Source organism: Lepisma saccharinum (genome assembly GCF_977018435.1).
Source record: "Lepisma saccharinum chromosome 12 unlocalized genomic scaffold, izLepSacc3.1 SUPER_12_unloc_1, whole genome shotgun sequence".
Classification (NCBI taxonomy): Eukaryota; Metazoa; Arthropoda; class Insecta; order Zygentoma; family Lepismatidae; genus Lepisma; species Lepisma saccharinum.
In genome coordinates, this window is record NW_028142891.1 from 16758766 (window position 1) to 16785563 (window position 26798).

Sequence of the window (26798 nt, forward strand, 5' to 3'; positions counted from 1 at the left end):
CAGAAACTCAATCAGAAGCACCCGAAGCTGTCCCAGAACATCGTGCACCAATGAGTCTATTATGATTGAGGGGCATCCTGATCGTGGTTCACCATGAACATTTGTGTGACAGGCCTTAAACAGACGTACCCACTTACGCACCTTGCCTTCAACAATGACATTCTCACCATATACCTCATGTAATTGGCGATAAATGTCTGCCACTTTCACATTTTTCAGTCAAAAACCTGATCACTGATCGTATCTCACACTTGGCGGGATTTTCAGTCACCTGCTCCACTTCTGTTGTCCATCACACCCACACCAAGCATTTCACAACATGCAAATGGAGTCTGTTTACGTGCAAGGCATGTTGGTCAGTAACGCATATGCGCAAAATGCTAAGAACACAGTATTGCCAACGTGTTCGCAAAATGGGCCCTAATTAAAAAATAAACCTCGTAGATTATTATACACAAATATAATTGTAGCCTATAATGTGTTTAACATCACAGATTTTGTTTCATTGTCCATTGTGCAGTTCACAAAAAAATTGATTAATTCTGCTGTAAATATTTGGAAAGCAAAAATTGACTCCTTTACATGGCTTAAAATGGAAGAGCCTTCTTTAGGAGGACCACTCTGGTCCAAGAATTATTTACTTTTAATCCAATCTTGTATTAATTAATAAATTAAAAAAATTAGGATCAAATTTCAAAAATTATCCTAGTTGGATTCATGGCTTGCTTTGCCCAAATAAATAAATAAAATATTTAAAAAAGCTGGCTTCAGAGAAAACGGGCCTGATACCTGAATTGTTTTTAGTTTTGTCTACCACTGCTGTAGATATGTCATTGTTATTTTGCAGTACATTATCCATCCATGTTAAAAAGTATTGATACATTAAATGTTCTCAATATCATCATTTAGTTTGTTCTTAATAGTGAATTTTTATTTCCAGCTAAACCTTCCGATGAATTCTCCAATACCCGGATCTGAGTTGACACGAGAACCCTTTCGGTGGGACCAAAGACTTTTTAGTTTAGTTCTAAGGCTGTCCGGAACACCAGCTGTAGAAAGGGATACAGGCCTTGTCCCGAGTGACTCATCTCCCATAGATGCTATGTGTGAAGTTACAGGAGGTAAGGTATTATGGAGAGAATTTTCAATTATTTTCCTGTAGTTTACGGTTATTACAAGCATAAGAAAACAGTTTTTCTTTGTGACGTTTCAGGAGAACACCCGCTCCTTTCATCAGACATTTATTTTCATTTTGACTAAAGATACAGTTATGACAATGGTTAGTAATTTTTTTAACAAAAAGAATCCCTTATATAATGGATGTTGTCAATGTTACATTGCTGTAATATAGCAACTTAACTGTGAAAAAAGCAGTCTGTTTTATTTTTATTTCAGATTTTTTTAAAATTATGAATCCCAAATATCATCAGGTTATTCAAATTCATCATTGTTTTCACAAAGTCTCTTGCTGTTTTTAGTTACGTTAAATTTTAAAGATGGTGGCTTACTCCGTTTGCGAAAAAGAAAACTCCATACTGGATCTAGGTTACCATTTTCATTATTTAATTTATTCCAGTGTTCTTCTGCAACGAACGAAGCTTCCCAGACATTGAACTCTGTGTTTCCCGTCAATCTTTTTAAAACCCTTCACTTTTTAATCAAATGCTTCTCTTCGATGATATGAGTTGACAAACCTGTTCTTGGGTTTAGATTTATAATGTCCAAATCGTGTTCGTGCCATCTTATTGCCATTTTCCTTGCTGTTTGTCCCACATAATCTTTTGAACATGAACAACTTATATTATATATTCCTGTGATTTCCACATCTGGTGGAGAGTTTCTCATTTTGAATTCATTAAATGTACATTCCAAACTTCTTGGTGATTTAAAAACAATTTTGAAATTGAAATTTCTAAAAAATTTTGCAATTTTATGTGAGAATCCCTTGTGGAATGGAATGCACACAAATTTCTTTTCAACAGATTTTTCATCTTTGTCTGTATTTCTCTTTTTTTATTTTCAATCTTCTTTAACATCTAAGATGGGGTGGGGACTAGGGATTGCCATAAAATCCGGATAATCTGAATATCTGGATCTTGTCTTGAAAGGTGCAAGACCATGCTTGAAGCGAATATCCTCCAGGGTTTCTACGTGTCTGGAAAACTGAAATGTCGGGGAATTTTGCAGATCGTCTGGAATCAAGCAGTTCACTTCCACTTCTGGATTTGGTTCTTGTGATTCCACTCCCAAGAAAGATTCAGTTTAGAAACTTATTTCTTTCATTCTTATGATTCTCAGTCTTGTGCAAAATTAAGATTCCTTCGGATATCTATAATAAATTTTCACTTTTATAATACTACATATTAGAAACAATATCAAAGTAAAACTTTCAGTCCAGACATATGATTTATAACTAAAGTACATTGACAATATGATCATAATTATCAGAAAAGTTGGTGAAGATGAGGTTATCGTCTATTGTTTTATAGATCTTAGTAGGGATGTGACGAAGCTGAAAATTTACCAATGCTGATGTACTCACCGATAATTTTTGGAACCGATAGCGATGCCGATATTTTAACAGATTCCGATACATAAGATTATTAAACAGAAATGGGATGTTATTTTCTGCATGACAAAAACAAATTTGCTATGTACATTTCTATTGCATATCATATGTATATACATATATATTCTCAAGAGATGCAAATGTACATTTGCATCTGCAAAAGGTTATGTGAACCTAGAGATTTAACATTAGTACACAAGCAGTTCTTTGAAATGCAAAATGAATTCCTGTTCTGCCAGATTCAACTTCAGAAACACGAGATTTGGAAGCACTTCAGGAAGTAACCTACTTCTTCTCTTATCGCAAAACTGTTCAGCAACACTGAATACTGATGCAGCAGGTATGCACAAGTATTTTCTCAGCACTTGCTTCAGGTTTGAATACTCATTTTTGAATTTCCAATACAACAGCATATCCTGGTTCAGCAATGTACTGTTTTATTTCCGATTTATAGTTAGGTTGATCCTCTGAATGAGTTTGCAATAATTTTATTACAAAAACTCTACAATAATGATGAATCATAACCAAATTTTCAATAAATCTTACAAAACTAGAATATATTATTAGAAGGTGAAACTTATTAAAAGGTAAAACTCTAGTATAATCTGTACCGGTTTAAATATCGGATTTTTGCCGATGCCGATATGTCAATTTCTGCCGATTTTCATACATCTGTAATTGGCTTCCGCACATTCCTAGGTCTTAGTCTTGTTGGCATATGCAACAAAAATTTCTCCAGATGCTGTGTACTTATAAATGTAAGCAAAAAGGCAGCATTTTCTACGACACTATAAATCTGCCAGAAAATGAAAAATATTATGGTGAAATAATGTACGAGGGATGATTGGAAAAAAAGGTTACAAAGCATATAACATTTGTTTTGTAACTGTAATGTAACGAAAATTTATGGGTAAATTAATAACATGTTTGTCTTGTTGCGAGTTTGAGGACTTCGGGTTCTGACCATGTATACCCGAGAAGCGGACATTTAAAATGGTGACTCGTCTAGAAAATTGGTCAATAGAAGTGAGGGCAGTGGTGCGGTTCCTGTGGGCCAAAAACACTACACCTGCTGGCATTCATAGGCAGATTGTGGAGGTGTATGGGGAGGGGACAATTTCAAGGCAACATGTACCGAAGTGGTGCCGTGCCTTCACAGAAGAACGGACCAGTATTGTTAATGACAACCCTGGACACGGCGGTAGGCCCAGTACCTCAACCACTGACGTGAACTGTGCTCTTGTGGATGAGTGTATTCGTGAGGACAGAAGAAGAACATTACGCTCAATATCAGCTGAGCTGGGACTACCATTTGGTTGGCTGGCCACCATTATCTGACATGTGATGATGTCAAAAGAGCTGCCTCACGGTGGCTATGAGAACTTGACGCTTATTTCTGTGTAACCGGTATGGAAAACCTCATCTACTGTTGTGACAAGTGCTTGAACAAAAAAGGTGATTACATCGAGGACTAGTGTTGAGTGCCCTCCATCATCAGGTGTGTTGATCTTCCAGCTATGTCTAACACATACGCTTTAATAGGTTTTGTAACCTTTTTTTTTCGATCATCCCTCGTACCTCTGTTACCTTAGGCTGGATGCACGTGATTGTAGCACCCAATACATTTGATGCCGATTACAATTTTACATTTTACTCTTCGAATTTTCACGTGTTCTTGTGTGTGTAGAATGAAGTTTGCAAAAAAAAAAAAAAGTTGTGAAAGTGAATATTCATAATAATTAATGGATTATATTTTTAATTGAAAAACACAAGGTTAAAAAGCAAAGATCATTATGATAAACATGTCTGGAAAAATTTCATTTTTTGACTGGAAAACCTAGAAATGGCAGGGAAATTCATAATCAAAAGTTGAAGCAACCCTCACTTTTCGGTTTTGAAGCCTTGAACTGATAGTATGTCAAATTGCACTTCGATTGGAGCACCAAATATGATTCAGTAGATAAAATTAAGAACACATTGTTTTTCCTGCATTATAAACACTTGTTTTTCACCATACAAATCACACAGCATTTTAAAATGTACTTACACATACATTTCCACACATTAGAGCTATGACTAATGTCTGGTTGACTTTCGACTTCCGTGACTTTAAACAAATGAACAGCGAATGCATGAGTCAAGTCTGCAACGATGCATTCTCTGTTCTACCGTCTCAATTGCTCATTTCTTTGGTGCTTTCGAACTTCACTAGATGACTTCACTTCCGGCAAGAGCATACTTCAAACCTGCTTATTGGACCTTATCTGTATCTGTGGGAATCTGTAAGAGTATCGGTATTGGTTCATAGTGGTATCAGCTCATCCCTAGTTTTAAGTCTACTTTATGCACAGTAAAGCTAATTTGGACTGGATCTACAGTTGAAGTAGGATCCGAACCGCTATGTGCGTCCACCGGGTATCAAACGTGGGCCTGAAAACATGAAATTGAGTTCACTGTCATAATGTGTATGAGTGTTATCTGTTGAGAAATTATTTTTTTAGTATAGAGTACAGAAATATATTTCACCTCAATTTTTTTATTTCTTTGAAAGGACGGTCATATTGTATCACTTCCCATCGGATGCTGATGCAATGCATAGACAGTCTTGTCCAGAAAGTACAAAGTGGAGTGGTTATAAACTTTGAGAAGATTGGACCCGATCCTCCACCACTAGGAAATGAAGGTAAATATTGCGTAGCATTAATGCTTTCTGGCATGGGGAATATGTGTGTGTGCGAGAGAGAGGATATGGGCAGTTCAATTTTGTTTGGCCATATCAAGTAGTCAAGGCAAGGGGTGTAGAGAAATACAGGGTGCCCTGTTGCAATAGCACCTAAAGAGTTTCACCACTTGCCTAAAGTTTTAAATTTCGTTCTAACTTTTTTTAATATCTAGAGTTTCCTTGCAGAAATTTCCATCTTTTTTTTAAAAAAAAAGAATAGAGAGAACAGTATGTTTCTTTTTATGTGCATCATAAATCGGAATAATAAACATGTGATTATAAAGTTTTTCACTGTTGCTAGCTGAATGAAGTTTGACTGTATTACATAGTGATGCTATTACCAGTTGAAGTGACTCTGTGGCAGAGTGGTTACCATAGTGTTCTACGAGGGGGGAGAAGGATTATGTAAAATAAACCAAATGAAAATCAATGTTACCAGTTAAGCATTATTTAGGAATGCCACTTCTGCACAAGAATTATTTACTTTTAATCCAGTCTTGTATTAATTGATAAATTAAATGTTTTAACCTTTACTCTACCGAGGGGGTTGTCAGAAAGAAACCCCAGTTTCGGCAAGGCCTTTGGCGCGAATTTTATGTCACGTGACATAGCACACTCAAATAGATTGATTGGATATATTTTACTTCACTCTTCTGGCACTTTTGACTAATTTCGAAGATGAGGATGAATCTAGATGAGTTGCATTAAGGGACAACCATGCACATGTAGGGATGATACAACATGTGCCCCACTGGAACTTATACTGGCTGAGAGTCCAGATGCTCGGGCCTCGCTGGACTGCAAATTGCAGGATAACACAACATTTAAGTGGAAGGGAGGTAGACAATTGTCTGTCTTTGGAAATGGTCACCCTTTATACTCACATAGCACACTCAAGAACGGAAAGTTGTAGAACCACATATTTGTGATGAATAAGAGATCAAGATTTTGGTACAAAAACTGTCCACATTTCAGGATCAAAAGAGGTATGTATCTTGCAGACTACAGAAATGCCTCCTCGATGGTGCAGTAGTAGCGTCGTCACCTTGTAATCAAGGAGTCTCGGGTTCGATTCCTGGTGGAGGCACATAGTGGTTCGGATCCCACTTTAAACTGTAGGTCCAGTCCCGATTAGCCTTACTGTGCATAAAGTGGACTTAAACACCAAATCAATCCAATCAATCAGGCTACAGAAAGTGCCACGTTGGTAAATAAACTGTAAATTCATGTTTGAGATTTTATTTCACCTTTTGCAGTTCATTTCACACAATTTCGTGACAGCATGGTTGGAAAATTTACCTTACACCTTTCACAGCATGTTATTTCATATTTTGTGTTTGTTTTAAAAACGAAATATATGTTAGTGTGATTATGAGCATTGGAACAATTTATGAGATTCACTTCATTGCAGGTTTACCCTGTTCATAATCTCTTTTTTCTCTCTCATTTCTCCCAATTTTAATAGTCCCTGTGGATAGTTCAAACTGAGAAGTATTGCATATATGACAAAGTTAATTATTGTTACCTGATTGTTGGGTTGAATTCTATTTTTCTCAATGCATTGCATTTGGTTTCAAATATTATATTACATTAAAATCTTATGTCACGTTCTAGCAACATTCCTCTTAAAAACAACATAATACAAATAAATGGCACAATAAAAGACATTGGGTTTTAAAACTTATTATAAAGATCTTCTAATGGGAATGGCAAAAGAAAAAATATGTAGAGGCCAGTGCAAGAGACTTATCACAGACGGAGGGGTTAGGGATGACCTTTTGAGAAGGCACCCAAATGTCGACTCACTTCCACATTGTAACTGGTCTGGCGTGTGGGCCTACAGCCAATATATTGCTTTGTAGGACTGTGTTTTGTCCTTATGTGTGCCTCTTTACAGCCTCAGATTTTAACATGTTCAAGGAAATTTAAGTCCTCAAGAGACAGAGTTGATTTTACTTATGGTAAGGGGCTGGACCCTATGTAATGTGATGGGTGCAAATTAGCTTAAGTGCTGATGCACCCAGAATTTTTATTTCAATGAATCAACTATAAATTTCAGGTTCTAAAACCACGAACGTTGCTCCAGGTTGTCCAAACATGTCACTGAAACCAATAGCCAGTTGGCACCAGATTGTGCTTCCTTTAAATAGAAGGGGATGTTAAGGGAGGGGTACACATGATGATTAAGATAGCTGTGTTGGTCTAGTCGGTAGGGTGTCTTGACTTTCCTTGGGGGGGGGGGTAAAGGTGACTGGAGGGTGGTGCTGATCACCTCCAAAATGGCAGCGATTGGGAATGTGTGCCACCCTACCACCACATCCCCTAAATGTGCCTTCATGGCACTTGTTCTGTTACCGTCGTTGATTAATTATGCATGTACGGTTATTAACTGAATAATATATTTCACAATTCAAGAAGGCGGAGCTAAACTTCTATGGGCTGATTATGTACCTAAATTACCTGAATATTTGCATGAATAGAAACTCAGCAAATCACTTTTTGATCGAAACTTTTATCACCCACTTTTTACAACTGTTATCTCTGTTACCATAGCAACGACAATGTTGCCAAGCACATTAACATAATACAACTTATCATAAAGGGAAAACAGTGTTATTGAGCATCAACTTTAACAGTAACATTTGAAGTTAAAAATAGATAATAACTATAATTGCATATTTACAAATGAACATAAGAAGTAAAATAAACTTGTGCTGTAAGGTAGAATAGTCATGTACAGTGCTATATGCACTGGGAACTTTACCTTACATAGGATTAGATACTCAAACAATCTTTATTCATTATCATACAACACAAACTAAAAAAAAACATGGCCTCCAGACAAGCTGGTACTTACCAACCCATGACTGCAATGACATCTTCTGGCAGACACGCTGCTGCTTTCTCGCAGTCTCTCGACCAGCCCTGATGGAGGCTCTGGGATGGAGTTGAAAGCTTGTATGGTCTTTTATTGTGCTCTTTCTTTGTTTTGTGTGGTTTTAACAAGAAATATTATTGTTTTCCAACTTAACCTGAATTTTCTTCCCACTGTTTTGTGCTGCTGCGTTCGCTGCGGGACGGCGTAGGTTCGAATCCGGCTCTGGTCGGAATTTATTCGGCCTACGTATAGGGCCGGTGGCAACCCACCATCGTGAGGAAATTGGGGAGCTCCGAGTGAGTGAGCGTAATCCGGTCACGGAGACCTACTATAACGGCTGGGGATACGTCGGGCCGATCCCCCGACTATTCCAATACCGGTTGAAGATCTCCACGCTTAGAGGTGACGAATGAAAGCGTGGGAGGGAGACCGGCAGTCGGTAGGTACGCCTAGGCCCTTCATGGGCTGTTGCGCGACGGATTATTATTTGTGCTGCTGCCATGCATTCCTTATGGGGAATCAACTTCAACTTAAAGTTACGGCTAATCAAATGGAAGTTTCGACATTTCCGTCTGTCAATTACTACTTCAGTCTGTCCTTTTTCCGTTGATATATTTTTCTGTGCCATCGGAAGTTTGATATTCCCAAGAGAACAAATAAAATAATACTTCCATAAGAGCAATGTATTTCTCCTTCCCTCCTAAGGCCATCCTGGCAGTGTTGCCAAATCTGATGCACATAAAAGAGCTAAATTTTACTGTAAACAGAGTAAAAACTTCCAAGGGGCTAGATTTATGAAACTGGATAAAGTGCCTCCTGGGGTGTCTGGTGTCAAATGGGTGTGGGTGAGGGGGCGCTGTTATTACCGTTAGATTTAAAGTTATGGCAATTTATTCTTAAGTTTTCACCGTCTTGATAAGACTGCATCACCCATCTCAATAATCCACCGATGGTCGTATGAAATGGAAAAAGTATTCCCGAGTAACAATATTACGTCCTCTTCATGTCAGCCAAGGTGCTATAAAGAACAGTAGCTGGGGATGTAAGAGGGTGGGGCGGCGCAACCAATATAACAATATCACGTCACGTGCAAAATGTATACTTACGACTGACAGAAGTTGTCTATGTAAGCTGAAGCCAGTGATGGCATCATAGTGGGGTAGGAGATGGGTGCAATAGTTCACAGCCAAACGAGTGCACGATAGAGCCAGATCTGGCTCCAAAAGAGCGAAGCTGGCAACAGTGATCGGCAGCTGCCGAAGAGAGGAGGACCTAGGGAAAATTATCCCTATCCCCCTTAAGAGTAAATTTGTAATGTAAATTGTAAATTATGCCTGTATCACACAAGGCTAGATTTCCTGCTGCACTTTCCAGTTGCGCTCTGACTACTTGTGTGGTACTTGCTCACCTCGCTCACAATACTCTCCACAGTGCTTGCTGGTAGACTTTTGTTCCCACAAGCCAATGTGGAGGGCTGGCAAGCTAAAAAGATGGACAAGCATTGCTAAAGTTAACGGTTTTAGATGAAAATGAAATGCATGGGCTAGAAATTTGTAATCATGGTGTACTCAACATAAATTGTAATGAACTCTGATATTCATACGTGATGTTCACAGGATCCATTCATGAAAAACTTGCCGACCCCCGTAGTAGAGTGGTTAGAACAACTGCCTGGTAGCATTTAAATGGACCTTCAATTCTCTCTCACTCCCCAGAACTGTGAGCAAAGGGTGCATGTTTACATCAGAAGATATCATTTGTGAATGATCAAAAGTCTGGTATGTGGCATGGCAACACTGCTTTTTGCAGTTCAAAACTTCCCGCATTTGGAGACGAAAAGTCTGTATTTGTTCAAGTTGAATCTTTGACATTGTCCTTGCTGTACAGGATTGTGAACAACAAGGAACCCAGATATTTATGTGAACAAATTAACCTTCGTCAAAGATCTAAATTCAAGATTTCAATCCACAAAAACAGCTGTCACCGTGATAAGAGAACTTGCAACATACGATTTAAACTTAAAGAAATGGATATTATCTAAACAATAGTGCCTGTCTTTAGTTTTAATTTTAACACTGTAATAATATTATACTGACTGTGGTTTTAGATTTTACTCTTGTGTAATCAGTACATTAACAGTTTATATTTCTAAGTATATATCTATTATTTTTCTATATTTTAACTTTGCCACTGTAATACTGATTTTATGAAAGTGTTATGTAAATATGAATTGCAATAAATATTTGACAAGGCTTTGTTGTAAGAGTGACCCTCGAGGCCAAAACACGCCTGCTCAATAAAGGCGATTCTAGTATATTCTATTTGATCACTCTGGCTTTAGCAGCCATCATTTCCAACGGCAACTTGTTCATTCCACTGAATATCCAGTTCAGTGTGATCGGCCTTGGCTACGATTGTTAGACTTGTTAAATAAGCTTAGATCCCACTTCTAAGTCTACGAGTATTAATTGCTTCTCGCTTTTTCTCATTTCAGGTGTCAAAGGTGATCAAAATACTGAGGTCATTCTAGATGGAGAGACAGATAAGAGTAGTGAAAAAGACTGGGAGAAAGAGTATGCTCAGATTCCATCTGAGACCTCGGACTCTCAGTCCCAAAGCAAACCTCAACTCACCCCCAGTCAAAACGGGGCGGTAAATTCGCGACCTCACACTCCAAATCTGAATCTAGTTGCAAACCAACTTATATCTGGTTCTAACACATCCTGGCATAATTGTCGAAAATTGATCTATGTGCCTCGATCCGCACAAAAAGGGTTTGCTGTGGGATTCTGGCCTATTCCGGAGTCGTTCTGGCCGGACGTTAGTGCTTCGTCTTTGGTAAGTGGAAAGTTACCACAATGTGTCCTGACTGTGAGTAGGAACATAGGAAAAAATCTTGTAGGTTTTTCTAGTAGCTTTAAGAGTACGAGTCTTTAAGAATATTGAGAATTGGTACGGTCTATTAGAGAAATGTCTTGAAAATAACCTTATTCATTATTTAACGTATTGAGTAAATTGTTGTAGGCGTAAATTATTTCTTTAAGAGAGTATACATACAGGATGCGGCAGCATTCATAGAGGAATTTGAGTAGGAAAAAATGATGATGCTGGCATTTAGCTTTAATATGTGGGTAATTGACCTTTATATATTACAACTATTGCAACAAGCTTATACACAAGGATTTAAGTTACTTATTTAAAGCTTGTGCGGCATGCCAAGGTACTCATATGCCAGGGATAATATTCAAACGTACCTTTCTGTACAATTACGTATTTAGCTCATTCAATAAAAAAACTTTTTGCACATATAATTGTGACTTCAAATTATGCTATGAATGCTGCTGTACCCTGTATTTATAAATTATTCCTTCCACTGGAGGAAAACATTGGTTACAATAATTTCTTCTGTATTTTCAGCCACCAAGGACTGCACACCCTAATGTGAAGTTTTCGTGTGTCAGCCAGGAACCAATGGTGATAGAAAATTTGCCATTTGACAAGTACGAATTGGAGCCGAGCCCTCTCACCCAGTACATTCTGTCTCGTAAACAGCCAACAATTTGCTGGCAGGTAAGTACTTTATTTATTTTTTAATGAACTTCCAGTAATTTTATATATTTAGCAAGATTTTTTAATGTATTTAATTCTACAGGTGTCCAAGAATGAACTCTGGAGTTTTGAAATCAGGTTATTCTGTTACATTTTGAATCACACATGTTTGTAACGTATTTTATGAAAGTACAATGTTGAAAGTTTCATATCCTAAATGAAATTCATGCATGCACCATTTGCAACCCTACAGTCATCAAACCAAAATCCACTTCAGTCCGGTTGCTGTTATTCTTTGGTGCAGGTAGTCAAGTGATTGAACTGTTTCTTGATTTGCAATGTCTTTTACGTAGCCGGAAAATAAAGAAAGAAATCATTGGCATCAAATCAGGACTTCGCTGTGGCCAAGGTCTGCCCATACACTTTCATGGGAATCATTTATTGAGCAATCAGCACAATGTAGCAGGGTTTCATCTTGTTTCAAAATTAGTTCCCCCGTATGTTGAATTTGTCCTGCACTGTGACCGTGCAGTCTAAAGTGTCAGGCTTTGAGTTCCGTGTACAGGGCACGTCCTAGTCTGTATCATCTTGTGTTGGGGGGGGGTAACAGTTTTTCTTCTGATTTTGGCCAGATTATGGGACGGGTGGCCACCCACCATTGTGAGAAAATTGGGGAGCTATGAATGAGTAGCTTAAAATGGTAATACTGAACTAGGGGTTCATACTGACCACATGTCACCCCATAACTGATTGGATGATCTACCTCTGGTTTCAGTAAGGCATGCAGTCTGTAGATATATTTAGTATGTATCACTGGTAGTTAGAGTACACTTTGCATATTAAATACTCTATTCATATTTGGGCATCTGACCACCATGCAAGAGACCTGGGTTCGATCCCCAACATGGGAAATCGGTTATTTTTTACCACCTGTTCAAGGGCTCCGGTGCACACCCATCGTACGAAGTGACTACCTGGAGGAAACTGGGGGTAAACACAGCCAGGGGCATGGTGCTGATCACATCACCCCCACCTTCGACAGTGATCAAGAAAGTGTGAGGCCCTAACTCCACACCCCTCTAAGCCTTCATGATGTGGTGCAAAGCACAGTGGAACACTAATTTTTACTGGCATATTCATTTATTTTTTGTGAGTTTCTGATGGGAAACCACTTTCATGACTGACTTACTCTCTAGCCTTCTTAAACCCGAAGGTTCATGGCTGCAGCAACACAGGCCTTCCATCTGTCCCTATCCTAAGATCTATATACTCTTTTCCATCCCTACCGATTTCCTTTAGGTCCATCTCAACATTATCCCTCCATCTTCGTGTTGGCCTTCCTACAGGTCTCTTACCATCAGGTTTCCCAACAAGAATCCTGTAAACTCCTCTTTCCTCTCCCATTCGTGCCACATGGCCTGCCCACCTAAGTCTTCTTGATTTAATCATTCTAATAATATCTGGACATGAATACAAATTATGTAGTTCGAAATTATGTAACCTTCTCCACTCACCTGTCTCTTCATCCCTTTTAGGTCCAAAGATTTTCCTAAGGATCTTATTTTCATATACTCTCAATTTACGTTCCTCTTTCAATGTAAGGGACCAAGTTTCGCATCCATATAATATTACAGGCAAAATTACTGTTTTGTATATTTTAACTTTTAGTTTCTTAGATATTAAACGAGAAGACAAAAGTTTATGAAGAGAGAAGTAACATGCATTTCCTGAATTAAGTCTGCTTTTTATTTCCTCTTTAATATCATTTTCCACACGAATTTTACTTTATTTCACTGGTACATACTTTTATCATATTAACAAGCTTCTTAGGTATTCCAAACTCTACTAATATATTATATAATTTATCTCTTTTGACCGAATCATATGCTTTTTTGGAATCAATGAATAGCTGATGGACATTTTGATTATATTCCCACTTTTTCTCAAGTGTCTGTCTAATGTGAAAAATTTGATCTGTAGTTGATCTGTTACGTTTAAATCCACATTGATAATCACCTATAATTTCATTAGCATATGGGGTTAGTCTTGTTAGAAGAATGTTAGACAATATTTTGTATGTTGTTGAGAGTAGAGAAATTCCACGGTAATTATTGCAGTTCATTTTATCACCTTTTTTAAACACAGGAACAATTATGGATTCTTTCCACTGTTGAGGGATTTCTTCCTTATTCCATATTAAACAAATTAATTTATGAATTTGACATATTAACGAATTTCTACCATATTTAATTAACTCAGCTGGTATTAAATCAATGCCAGGTGCTTTGTTATTCTTTAGCCTTTTAATAGCATCTTGAACTTCAGTCAAGTTAGGTTCTGGAACTAAAGGTTCTGCTGTGTGCACTTCATTTTCTTCTGATTTATCTCCTACATGAACGTTTAAGAGGTCATTAAAGTAGTTCTTCCATCTATTTAAAATATTGCTTGGATCGGTCAAAAACTCACAGTTTTTATCTTTTGTCAAGTTTACTTTAGGTTGGCACCCCTTTCTAAATTCATACACCTTTATATAAATCTGTTATTTTTGTTTTGGGAAACAGCTTTCGTAGCTAAATATTTGTCATTGTGTTCAAAAATGTTAAATGTTAAGCTATTTCTTCAAAATAGAGGAGAATTGCTGTGTGCAATGCACCTACTAACTGAAATTTAAAAAGGTGCAGTTGAAGAAATTGGCCTTGCACATTACAAATTCTGTGTAATTCTGATATGCAGAGAGAGCAAAGTTAAAGTTATGAAAGTACAGTCCTTAACCCCTTAAGTGGGTAAATTACACATGCCAAATTTCTTTCGTATTGGGTAATTTTAAAACTGACAGTTCCTCATTAGTCTTCAAATGACATCTTGTTTACTCAAAGAAGATAGATTGTAAGAAGCCAGGGTTCCCGGATTCGAATTATGGCCTGGTCATTGATGTCATCATTTCATATCTCATCCTTATCGTCATGATTATCCAAAAGTGGCAGAAAAAAGACCTGGTGCAATGAATTAAGAAATACGCTCGCACAGCTCCTGAATTGGCACACACCCTGGCTCCAAGCAGAGATTATATTAGGGGCCACCACCCGAAGAAAAGAAAACTTGAGGGGATATCTTAACAATATACCAAGGCAAGACCCTTTTGTTGAGGAAATAAATATATAGATATATGTGAGAAATTTTGAGTATTAAGCATGGAACTTGTCATCATAAATACCATAGCCATGCATAGACACATAGATATAAATAGATAGTTAAATACCACACTCTAAAATACCACAAGAACGAGCCATTTGAAATGTATTTATATATATGACACCTTTATAAAGAAAGAAGTATTTAAATACCAAAATATCAACATTTTCCATCCAAAAAGATAATAGAATAATGATAATACAATCTGTAAAAAAGGTATACCATGAAAGGTATAAGACATTAATATAGTAAGGATGGTTCATATATATCACCATCTGTAGTATCACAGAACAGGTGAGTATGAGCAACACACCACATAAGTTTATGATCTTGGGTACTCCTCGGGCACAAGAACCAAGTTAAATCAAGATGAAAATCAAAACATACTCGAGAAACAGCATTAAAGGTAAGTATTTTGACTTATTTTCGCCACACAAAAACACCTAAGAGAACCACAAAATGGTATCTAATAAAACCTTCCAGGACAATCAATAGAAATCTGAAAAAAAATTTTACCCACAAACACCCTATAAATGCATTATGCACCATCTTTTGAGAAGCAAAATGGCATCAAAATAGCCAAATACAAGGTATATGTAAGAAAAGGAAGAAAATAAAACCTTGCACAGAGCTATAAGCTCATTACTCAAGCAGGAAAATTATACAATTTTCTGATACTCTCACATACACACACGTTCGCCATCCCGGTCGAACTCATCCAAAATATACCACACACGCATTATCACTGACAGATCACAGAATCAACGAAGCACCATGATGATAGATTCACAATTGGGTAGAATAGAAGAAAGCTGCAATGTTATGCTCAAAAAGGCAATTTCAAAACTCGTTCCAATAGTAGAATTCCTCATATCGGCAATATCCTCATTAAGGCAAAAACATGAAAGGCAAAATTAATATAAAGGTAGAAAGAGAGAAAGAACAGAGGAAATAGGAAAGATAAGGAAGCCAAGGGGAAGGGAACGGAAGGGAAGTAGCATTAATAACAGATGGCATAATGCAAAAACATACCACACAAGAGAATCATCAACAATGTACGAGGGCAGGCTGAAAAGTAATGCCTGCTATTTTTTTGTGACTGTGTAAAGACATTTTGAGCAACCATGCATTGTACTCTTCAGACTTTCCCCCTTCTCGATTCCAAGTTTCAAACTTCTATCACTAGGGGTTGCTGAAGTAGAGCGAGGAGAATGGCAGCATGTAACCATACTATGTCAGTGCACCTGAAACTGCGTTTGGTGACCGAGTTTCTAACTGCAGAAAATGTGTCCCCAATTGACATTCATCAGAGAATGAAGGCTTTTTATGGCAATGAATGTGTAACGTCAGTACTGTATGATGTTGGGCTGTTCATGCTCACAATGAAAACCCCTGCAGAGGAACTCTCAAGAAGTTCTTTGTCACACACATTGAGAGTTCCTCGACAGGGGATTATTATTTAGCAAATCTGCAAGGTCAAGAATTAAGGTGAAGATAATGATATACGGTTGCGAAAAAACCTTGCCCGTTATGAAAGGTAGCTGTTTGCGTAAAAATTCAATAGTCTGGAGACGGACATAATCAGTGACAGTATTCTGTTCCCGTGGCATAACCAATCCCCGAAGGAAGTTCAAGGTGGAAGGGGAGGGAGGTGGTAATTGTGAAGGGGCATATGGTGTTGGCACATCATAAGTCATAATGGCACCAAAGGTCAAACAAGTCCAGGCCAAATTTGTATATAATGAACACACAATAAGTGAAAATCATAAAAAGGGAAGAAAATTTGTTAAGGCTGCAAAACAAGCCTATTAAAGAAGGGGGCTAGTTGGGAGGCAAACAGGATTTTTTTTAAAAAAAATATCAATTGAAATTTTTTTTGGGACACCCTATAGGATAAATTCAATCTTTTTCTTCTTATTTAAGTCTTTAGATAAGGCAGCAGAAAGATGAGCAAAAAAATTACAATTTGTAATTCAAAATCTTAGAGTACAAACAAAAAATTCTTAAAATTTTATTATTAGAACGTAACTTGCTCGGCTACCATTAAGTTTGTGACGTCCGGTGAGGTTAAGACACAATAGTACCCAGAGGAATTTTGGAGGAAGCGTGTTAAGGGGACAACCGGCAAGCCTCAAATTATTAATCTTCCTTAAGGGACAATGAAACGTTACTTCAAGTCACAAAAAGGACGTTGAAATGTTCTGAGACACGATTCGACTCTGAAAGTTACTGCACGTGAGATTTATATATATATATATATATATTTTGCTTGTTAATCTTGACAAATCTAAAATTTCCATTTCTTATAACTCATTCGAGTATTAATTCAATGCAGGAAGAATGGGTGTGCATGGACACGGTGCCACACCTAAAAGATAGAGCACGCTCACTTCGTTCAAAATCTTATTACGTATGCAAACATTTGTGAAGTGCGCAGGCACCATGTTCCACAATAGTTGGAGCGCAATTTGCAATGATGGGCATGCGTTCCTTGCAATGTCAACGTACCAAATCATTTACGAGACACATTAATTAAATTCATGCACGTTTCTACTACTACCATCACCTGGCAACTAGGAATAATTTTAACCTAACTTGTCTTCAATGAGCAACAAATGTTAACAACAAGACGCCGAATTTATTCATGAGTATTCAATAATATAATCGCTCATTTACAATCCACATTCTGCGTCAACTGATCCATTAACAATTAGCTTTTGATTTTTAATCAATCTTGTTAACAACTGCATTACTTGCCACATCAACAATTTTACACGTATCTTGGTTTATACAACATTTAACCAATGGACAAATTTATATAGAGGTCCATAAAATTTAACAAGCATTTGGTATTGTTTGCTTGTAAAAATAGCTCTGATTTTTATCCATATAAGAATTCTGTTTTTTCCAAACATTGTTCTCAATTTATAACTACGATACAATCCTAAATAACACTAGGTTCATCTCTTGTATTTTACATGCTAATCTTATTCACCATGCAACAAAAACTAAAGTTTTATTAAGTCATTTTAATGCTACTATTTTGGCATAAAGGGGGGGATGTGTTAGTATCAACGCCTTTCTTTGTTTCTCAAAAATTATATTACTGCCTTTTTAATTAATAGAATTTTGCTTCTAGCGTTCGATCTCAATTTTTAACGAGTTAGTTATCCTTGGTTAATCCACAATCAAAAAGGAAGAGATTAGTTTCTTGACACTAAATTACAGAAATTGTAGTTCTCACGATTTTTGTACTAGTTTTTGGTAAGCGTGTACTTTGCAAGCAAGCACTGCACGATAAACTTCCATTTGGTAAAAATGGGGAGTGTATTTTACGACTTTCTTGCTGCCGAAGTTGTCAAAGTACATAATTAAGTTCGAGGAGAGAGAAAAAGAACTGTTTCACAAGTCGCGACCAATGCATTCTATCTTTTCACGACGAATAATTTCGTAGAGGAACAGCCTGTGTGAATAACACTAATCAGAGGTTATCACAAATTCCTTTTTCACTAAACACCAAATACGTAAAATTTACAACATACCTGTTCGACCGTTGTAATTTTTGTATGAACACTTAGTCTGCAATCCTACCATTTGCTAACATATTTCACTTTTAGTTCCCACAATACATGCGGTCAAATGGCTGCTCCTTCCTCGTTAACATCGTGAAACAATCTGGTCACGTCTACACAGGTGACGTAAGTTGCGTGCGCCGGAGCTTGATAAAATTTACTGTCTCTCCTACATCGGCCGGCGAAAAAGTGGAAGTCAGAATTTATAGCGAACTGAGGTCAAGGATTTAGTTGGGGGAGTTGCCGTCAGAGGCGCAAGTTTTTGAAAAGGAGGTAGCTTATGCAGAGCCATCTAGTAGAGAGTGAATGAACTAGATAATTGGAGAAGCTTCACTAATAATGTTGTAGCTATTTTTCAAAAGTACGTAAATATATGAGAAAAAGCATTACAAAGTGTAAGAGCAGCTAGCAGAGTGCCAACATGGAAGAAGTGTCTCTATCTCATGGTGATTATGCCATGTTAAATACTCTGGAGATTTTGAAGAGTATCATCTCGTGATGGAAATGAGAACTAACTCAATGGTAATAAGAGACATGTCTGTAGCTTGTTATATGCAGAAAATATTAGCCATAGAATGTCGAACCCACTGCAGATACGTAAGCATGGCTAGTATGTCAGTCATATACACGTAAAGGGTTCAAGATATACAATAGAACTTACAGTTGTAGGAGGTTTATTTTTTAATTAGGGGCCGTTTCGAAATAAAATGAAAACATGCAAAGGAAGAAATTTAATTACCTCTGTGCTGTTTACATGTACATTCAGCTACTTCTCAACATAGTTCCCATAGTTCTTGAGACACTTGTCATAGCAGTAGATGAGCTTTTGTAGACCTTCATCAAAGAAATCTGCCGCCATTTCAGACAGCCAATGCGTCACGGTCTGTTTGGCTTCGTCCAAGAAGGGGGTGTTTGGCTTCCCAGGGAGGAAAGTCTTCAAGTGGAGGAATAGGTGATAATCGCTAGGGGTGAGATCCAGACTGTACAGAGGGTGGTCCATCCACTCCCAGCCAAATGAGTAAATGAGCGACTGCATTTTGGGCACCCACCGAGCAAAAGCTTGTGAAAACAAATCAGTCAGCGTTGACACTGTCAAATGGCGGCGGTTGGCTCATATCGTGCTCTCAACATCATGCGCTAATGAGTCCATTAGGATTGTCATGAACATTCGTGTGACCGGCCTTAAACAGACGTACCCTCTTACGCACCTTGCACCTTTAACAATGACATTCGCACCATACACCTCACGTAACTGGTGATAAATGTCGACCGCTTTCACATTTTTCGGTTCAAAAACCTGATCACTGATCGTATATCATACTCGGCAGGATTTTCAATCACCTGCACCACTTCCATTGTCCACCACAACCACACCAAGCATTTCACAACGTGCAAATGGCATCTGTTTACGTGCAAGGCATGTCTGTAACTAACGCACATGCGCAAAACGACAAGCACGCAGTGTTGCCAACGTGAGTGCAAAATGGCCCCAAAATAAAAAATATGTGGGGTGGGGAAATTACAAAATATAGAGAAAACATGTAATATTTTCTTGAGTATAAAGTGGGAAAATAATTTTTGTGTAAAATTCCATTGTACAGTGTGTCCGATTACTTTTTCGATAAATTTCCAAGTTTTGCTTTCCTGTGGGCAATTATTTTATTTCTGTGGTTATGTTTGAACAACTCTTAGTTTTCTTTATGCAATATAAATATATTTGTCTGGATGCTAAAGATATGTGTGTAAAAATAAATGGGACTTACAGATTGAAAATGCCGGCATCTGAGCCATGCCTTGTCGTCTGAAGTCACTCAGTATCTTGGCTTCAAACCAAACTAAACACACTTTACATTGTTATTTTACCAAAGAAGTATGTCTGTTTTCAATGACACTTTGCATGTTTGTGGGAATGTACCTCTACTACACATTTTTTCATCCACTTTAGTCTATTGTGGTTGGCACAGGGGAATGACAAATATTTTTTTTTAATCTGTTTTCTTCTTCCATTAACTTTCAGTATTGGGATTCACATTGTATAAATTTCACCTCCACCAAAAGCTATGTCTTTAAGAGGGAAAACAAAACCAATTTCATCTCTCTATGTAATTCCCAAGCTGATTTTTTTTTCTACAACCTGGCAAGTTTGAAAAGTTCCTGGTGGGAGAGGCTATCCACATATGCGAGGCTCCATCTGTGAATGGAACATATCATGGTCTTAGGGTTCCATCCCAGATCAGTTCACTGGAGACTCAAAAGGGTGCCATACTGTATTTCACCCTCTATCCTAGAGCAGGGTGGCTACTCACCAGGAATTCCTTGAATTCTAGGAATTATGCTTGAATTTTTTGTTCCGGGAATATTGCATGACGTTTTCTCCATAGATATGAAAAATTTCAATTTTTATTAATCCAAATCCCATTGAATTTATACATATTTGTAAATGCTCTGAGGTTAGTTTTTCACAGTTTAGCTATTATTTTGACTTTGTTAGTGGCCTTTGCAAAACCATACATCCGAAGGATGGAAAATTATTGCAAGATAAGTAGAGGCATGCATGTTTCGTTTTTGGCGAAAACACAAAATGTGAAATAACACATTGTAATGTTAATTTTTCATGTTTCTGATAGATGTGAGGTGCATTTTCCTACCCTGTTTTGTCACGAAATGATGTTAAATGAACTGCAAAATGCGAAATGGACTCTTAACCCCTTCCCTGTGAAATTTCTGACAAAATGGTTTTCCATTCTGTGCATTTTTTTTTTCTGAGTTTGGGTAGTAATATTTTTAAGTAGCTACTGCTTCAGCACAATTCATTCAAGTATCATGGTTCATACGTCTTCCTCTTCAGAATAGAACAGGCTTTCAAATGGTACCATGCACATGTCTACATCAAGTATGAGGAAAGGGAAATCGGGGATAATTCGGGAAATTTCCCTCCGAAAAATCCCGTTTGATAACTTTGGGGCCCTCTGGACCGGCCTTGGATATAGGTACCAGATTATAATCTACCTTGAAAAATACTATGGTCTATGCATAATGCATCCAACAAGTTTGATTGCAATATCTGCAATAGGTATGAGGGAAAAATATTTCGCAATCCAGTTTGACAATACTATTAGATACTAATTGGGGATAATTCAGGAAATTTCCCTCCAAAAAATTCCTTTTGGTAACTTTGGGCCCCTCTGGACCGGCCCTGGATATTGGTACCCTATTATAATCTACCTTGAAAAATACTATGGTCTATACGTAATGCATCTGCCAAGTTTCGTTGGAATTACTTCAATAGGTATGAGGTGAGGGATGAGGGAAAAGATATTTCGCAATTCTGTTTGACAATACTATTACATACTATTAGAAACTCACAAACTCAAAAACCAAAAATAAATCACCAACAGTTCAAATAACGCAACACCAAAAAAAATGTATATAAAGCATCTGACTAAACGTGGCACACAAACGAACTCACATTTGCACTTTTGTCAGCATAACACAAAAACAGTTTACTTTCCTCTGAACTACCACTTCTTCTTTTGTCAGCACTGAAAATCGTGACTAAAAAAAAAGGTCGTTGTTTCTTCAGTAGCAAAACGTATCTTTCACCAACAAAAAAGGTATTATTCCATTCAACACAGGTTACTTCAGTCAGAGATGTTCGCGAGCGTAATATTACGCCCAACACAGAATAAGCTATAGTGACTAAGGGCGTAATATTATGCCAAACACAGGGAAGAAGTTAAACACGAAATTTACCGTTCATATACCGACTAGACACTTTCTGAAGTTTTAAATATCCTGTGAGTTATGCAAATCACGGAAAAATGAATAATTGTGCTGTAAATATTTGAGAAGCAAAAATTGACTCCTTTATACAGGAATAAAGTCAATATTCTGGTAATGATTTAATGTGCTATTAGAAGGGTTTATTTTGTGTAATAGTGCAGTTTTTAAATTAAATTTTGGATTATATTCACATTTTTTAAAACAAAAATGTCAATTTATAAGGGTTTTTTTTTAACCGCTATAACAGGGAAATTTCATTTTATTTACCAAAAATATGTGCCTCTAAAGATAAGATATCTTGGTTAGATAAATTTGAGTTTGAAATTCTTATGCAATTAATTTATTTCTCTTGTAGTGTACGATTTTTACAAACATAGAAACCGAATTTGTTCTGACGTTTCAGGAGTACACAAACTCCCTTCATCAGACATTTATTCTTAGTTTTATTAAAGATACAGTTTTAACAATGGTTCAACATTTTCAACAAAAAATAATCAGTTGTACAATGGATCTTGTCAATGTTACATTGTTGTAGCATAGCAACTTAACTGTGGAACAGGCAATCTGTCTTATTATATATTTATCCTCACATCATCGAGGAGAAGCACATGATTAAAAAGAGGGACAGGAAACATAGATTTGAATGTCTGGGAAGCTTGGTTCATTGCATATCTATAATAATAATAATAAACAGGGTGGCGACAGACCTGGAAAACCTGGAAAACCGGGAAAAGTCAGGGAATTTGAGGTGTCAAAAAAAGTCAGGGAAATGTCAGGGAATTTTGTCTTCATTGACTTTTTTAAATTTTTTTATTTAAAGATATCGTTATGAAACTCTGCACGGGAACAGAAAATTGTTATAACTCGGGCACTATGGGAGCAATCTACTTCGAATAAGTTTTGTTTTGCAGCTAAGACATAAGCACATGCAAACGTGTACAATTCAGAACGCCGGAACGAGGAAGGGGGTTTGAGGGGCTCGACCCCCGAATTTCAATAGAAAAAAACAAAAATCTGAAGTTTGCCCCACTCTTCTCCCACTATTTTGGGGAGAAGGCGCAAACTTTAGTATTCTTTTCAAAGAATGGACATTTCTCAAGAGAATGAAACATGTTTCATGTTCTTGGGTGCCATACAAGTAGAATAATAAGCCAAAATGTGATTTTTTTAAAATGAAAAATATGTAATTTGCATTTTTGGAGGAAAATTGTTATAACTCGGGTACTATGGGAGCAATCTACTTCGGATAAGTTTTGTTTTGCAGCTAAAACATCATAGCATGCAACCGTGTACAATTCAGAATGCTGAACCGAGGAAGGGGGTTTGGGGGGCGCGACCCCCGAATTTCAATAGAAAAAACAAAAATCTCCCACTATTTTGGGAAGAAGGCGCAAACTTTAGTATTCTTCTCAAAGAATGGACATTTCTCAAGAGAATGAAGCATGTTTCATGTTCTTGGGTGCCATACAAGTAGAATAATAAGCCAAAATGTGATTTTTTTTTTAATGAAAAATATGTAACTTGCATTTTTGGAGGAAAATTGTTATAACTTGGGCACTATAGGAGCAATCTACTTCAGATAAGTTTTGTTTTTCAGATAAAACATCAGTGCATGTAACCGTGTACAATTCAGAACGCCGGACCGAGGAATAGGGGCTGGGGGCACGACCCCCGAATTTCAATGGGAAAAAAAATGATTTTGCCCCTACTTCCCCCGCTATTTTGGGTACAGAGCACGAATTTTATTATTGTTTTCAAAGAATGGACATTTCTCAAGAGAATGTAACGTGTTTCATGTTCTAAGGTGCCATACAAGTTGAATAATAAGCCAAAATGTGATTATTTTTTTTACGAAAGAGATGTAATTTGCATTTTTGGAGGTAAATTGTTATAACTCAGGCACTATAGGAGCAATCTACTTCAGATAAGTTTTGTTTTTCAGATAGAACATCAAAGCATACAACCATGTACAATTCAGAATGCCTGACCGAGGAAGGGAATTTGGGGGAGACCAACCCCGAATTTCATTGAAAAAAACATAAAAATCTGAAGTTTGCCCCCTCTTCTCCCGCTATTTTGGGTATAAGGCGCAAACCTTAGTATTCTCTTCAAAGAATGGACGTTTCCAAAGAGAATGAAACATGTTTCATGTTCTTGGGTGCCATAAGTCAAAATGTGAAACACTGTTTTTTTACTAAAAATAGGTAATTTGCATATTGCTCAGAAAATTGTTATAACTCTTGCACTATGGGAGCAATCTACTTCAGATAAGTTTTGTTTTGCGGCTAATACATCATAGCATGCAACCGTGTACAATTCAGAACGCCGAACTGAGGAAGGGGGGGTTTGGGGGCGCGACCCCTGAATTTTAATTAAAAACTATAAAAATCTGGAGTTTGCCCCCTCTTCTCCCGCTATTTGGGACGAAGGCGCGAAGTTTAGTATTCTTTTCAAAGAATGGGCATTTCTCAAGAGAATGAAACATGTTTCATGTTCTTTACTGCTATACAAGTTGAATAATAAGCCAAAATTTGATTATTTTTTTTACGAAAAATAGGTAATTTGCATTTTTGGAGGAAAATTGTTATAACTCGGGCACTATGGGAGCAATCTACTGCGGATAAGTTTTGTTTTACAGATAAAACATCAGAGCATGCAACCGTGTACAATTCAGATCGCCGAACGGAGGAAGGGGGGTTTGAGGGCGCGACCACCGAATTTCAATGAAAAAACATAAAAAACTGAAGTTTGCCCCCTCTTCTCCCGCTATTTTAGTGAAAAGGCGCAAACCTTAGTATTCTCTTCAAAGAATGGTCGTTTCCAAAGAGAATGAAACATATTACATTTTCCTGGGTGCCATACAGATTGAATAATGAGCCAAAATGTGAAACTCTGTTCGGAAATGTGGCATGGATATGTTGCGGAGAGGGGGAAGGTTGGTCATCAATATGAATTTCCCAGGCTTGCTCCAGACCTGTGTGAGAGTTTCCACCCAAACATAAGAGTATGAATGTCCAAAAAGCACATTCATTTCGTAATCAGCACCATTATACCATATGGTATCATCAGGCCAGTACGACCTTACTCTGATGATAACATATGGTATCATTGGGGGAGTAAAGGTTAAGCCTCTAAATATTACGTGCAAAATGCATTGAATTATCATTTTTTTCTTGTCCATATGGGAGTAGTAAGGGGACTTGTCACGTAGTAAAGCATTTTGTTGGGCAAACTGAAGGAACATGGAAACAAATAGGTTCCATTGATACATACGATTTTTGTTGAATATCGCCACCTGACAAAGTATCTCACTACAACATGCGACAGAAATTGCATGGACTGCAAATATGATGCTGGAATTTTATTACTCTCCTGGCTCACTTCACCTTATTTAATGTAGCAGTGCTAATGTAGGTCTTCTTTCATCATCCTGACGTATTACTGGTTTCGCACAAGTTAACATACGTTTACAATGACATTGCACTATTCTTAGATATCAAGAAGAATTCAACCAAACGGGATATATATTGAATACTATCACGAAAAAGTGAAACATAAACTGCATTGGTGAAAGTTATAAAAATTGGCAAGAGCATGCTCCCAACCTCAAATTTACTGTAACACTAGTATTGCATTGAAATTAACGCCACTCTCTGTCCTGTCTGTTTAAACTCATGAGAGATGGTCATTAATCTCTCACAGGGTAAGGTTAATATCCAATATTATGAAACAAAATACTAATAATAAATACGTAAATATTTTAATATCATATTTACTCGATTCATTCAGTCATAAAAGCAAATCACTTTCTTCAAGGATTGACTTTTCTCTACCAGCCCTGCTAAATTTTCACTTTCCATCTACTGATTTATATGAGGGGTGGCCAGAAAGTAATTTCCAATTAGTAGGGACATTGATTTTTCGCAAACGCCAAAACCGTGAAAAATGGTAATTGCTGCGAAGTTATGTTTAGGAATGTGCAGTGATGTCTGGACACATTTTTCGCCCCTTCGAAATATCGAAATAATGCGAATTTGGCATAAAATGCGAATTGTTGGCATTTTTAACGATTTTTTAAAAGAAATGTCCTTAAAAAAATGAAAAATTCCATGAAATCCAACATTCTTGTCTTTTCTAGGCCATGTTTATGTACATAGAACATGCAAGTTTTCCAACATTTTACTCAAGAGTAAATTGTAGGGTTATACGTACATGGAATAATTCTGATAGACACATTAAATCATGTATTTCCCACAATTTTTTCAACTTCTATCAAAACCATTTGCATCACAGAGCAAAGTGGTAGGGTTCTAACAGGAGATCGAGTGCATATCTACCGTCACAAGGGAGCCACATCTTCGTATTTGTCACAGAAGATATGTTTTGAATTACCAAGCTAAGTGTGCACCATCGGCATTTGTCAAGCGAGTAATAATGGAGCTCAGTCGTTAGGGCATCTGACTAATATGCGAGAGACCCGGGGTCGATCCCCTGCGGGGGAGAACTGGGATGTTTTCCACATATTCAGACTGC

The 26798-nt window shown here is 37.3% G+C and overlaps 1 protein-coding gene across 1 annotated transcript in view; it reads left to right on the forward strand.

The window, feature by feature from the left end:
- IntS6 (integrator complex subunit 6) overlaps positions 1 to 26798 on the forward strand; it is a 116358-nt gene that overhangs the window by 5752 nt on the left and 83808 nt on the right. The window contains exons 4-7 of the mRNA XM_083115771.1: positions 941 to 1121; positions 5121 to 5252; positions 10664 to 11007; positions 11587 to 11739. Of these exons, the coding sequence (XP_082971897.1) occupies positions 941 to 1121; positions 5121 to 5252; positions 10664 to 11007; positions 11587 to 11739 (810 nt within the window). The remainder of the gene's footprint in view (positions 1 to 940; positions 1122 to 5120; positions 5253 to 10663; positions 11008 to 11586; positions 11740 to 26798) is intronic.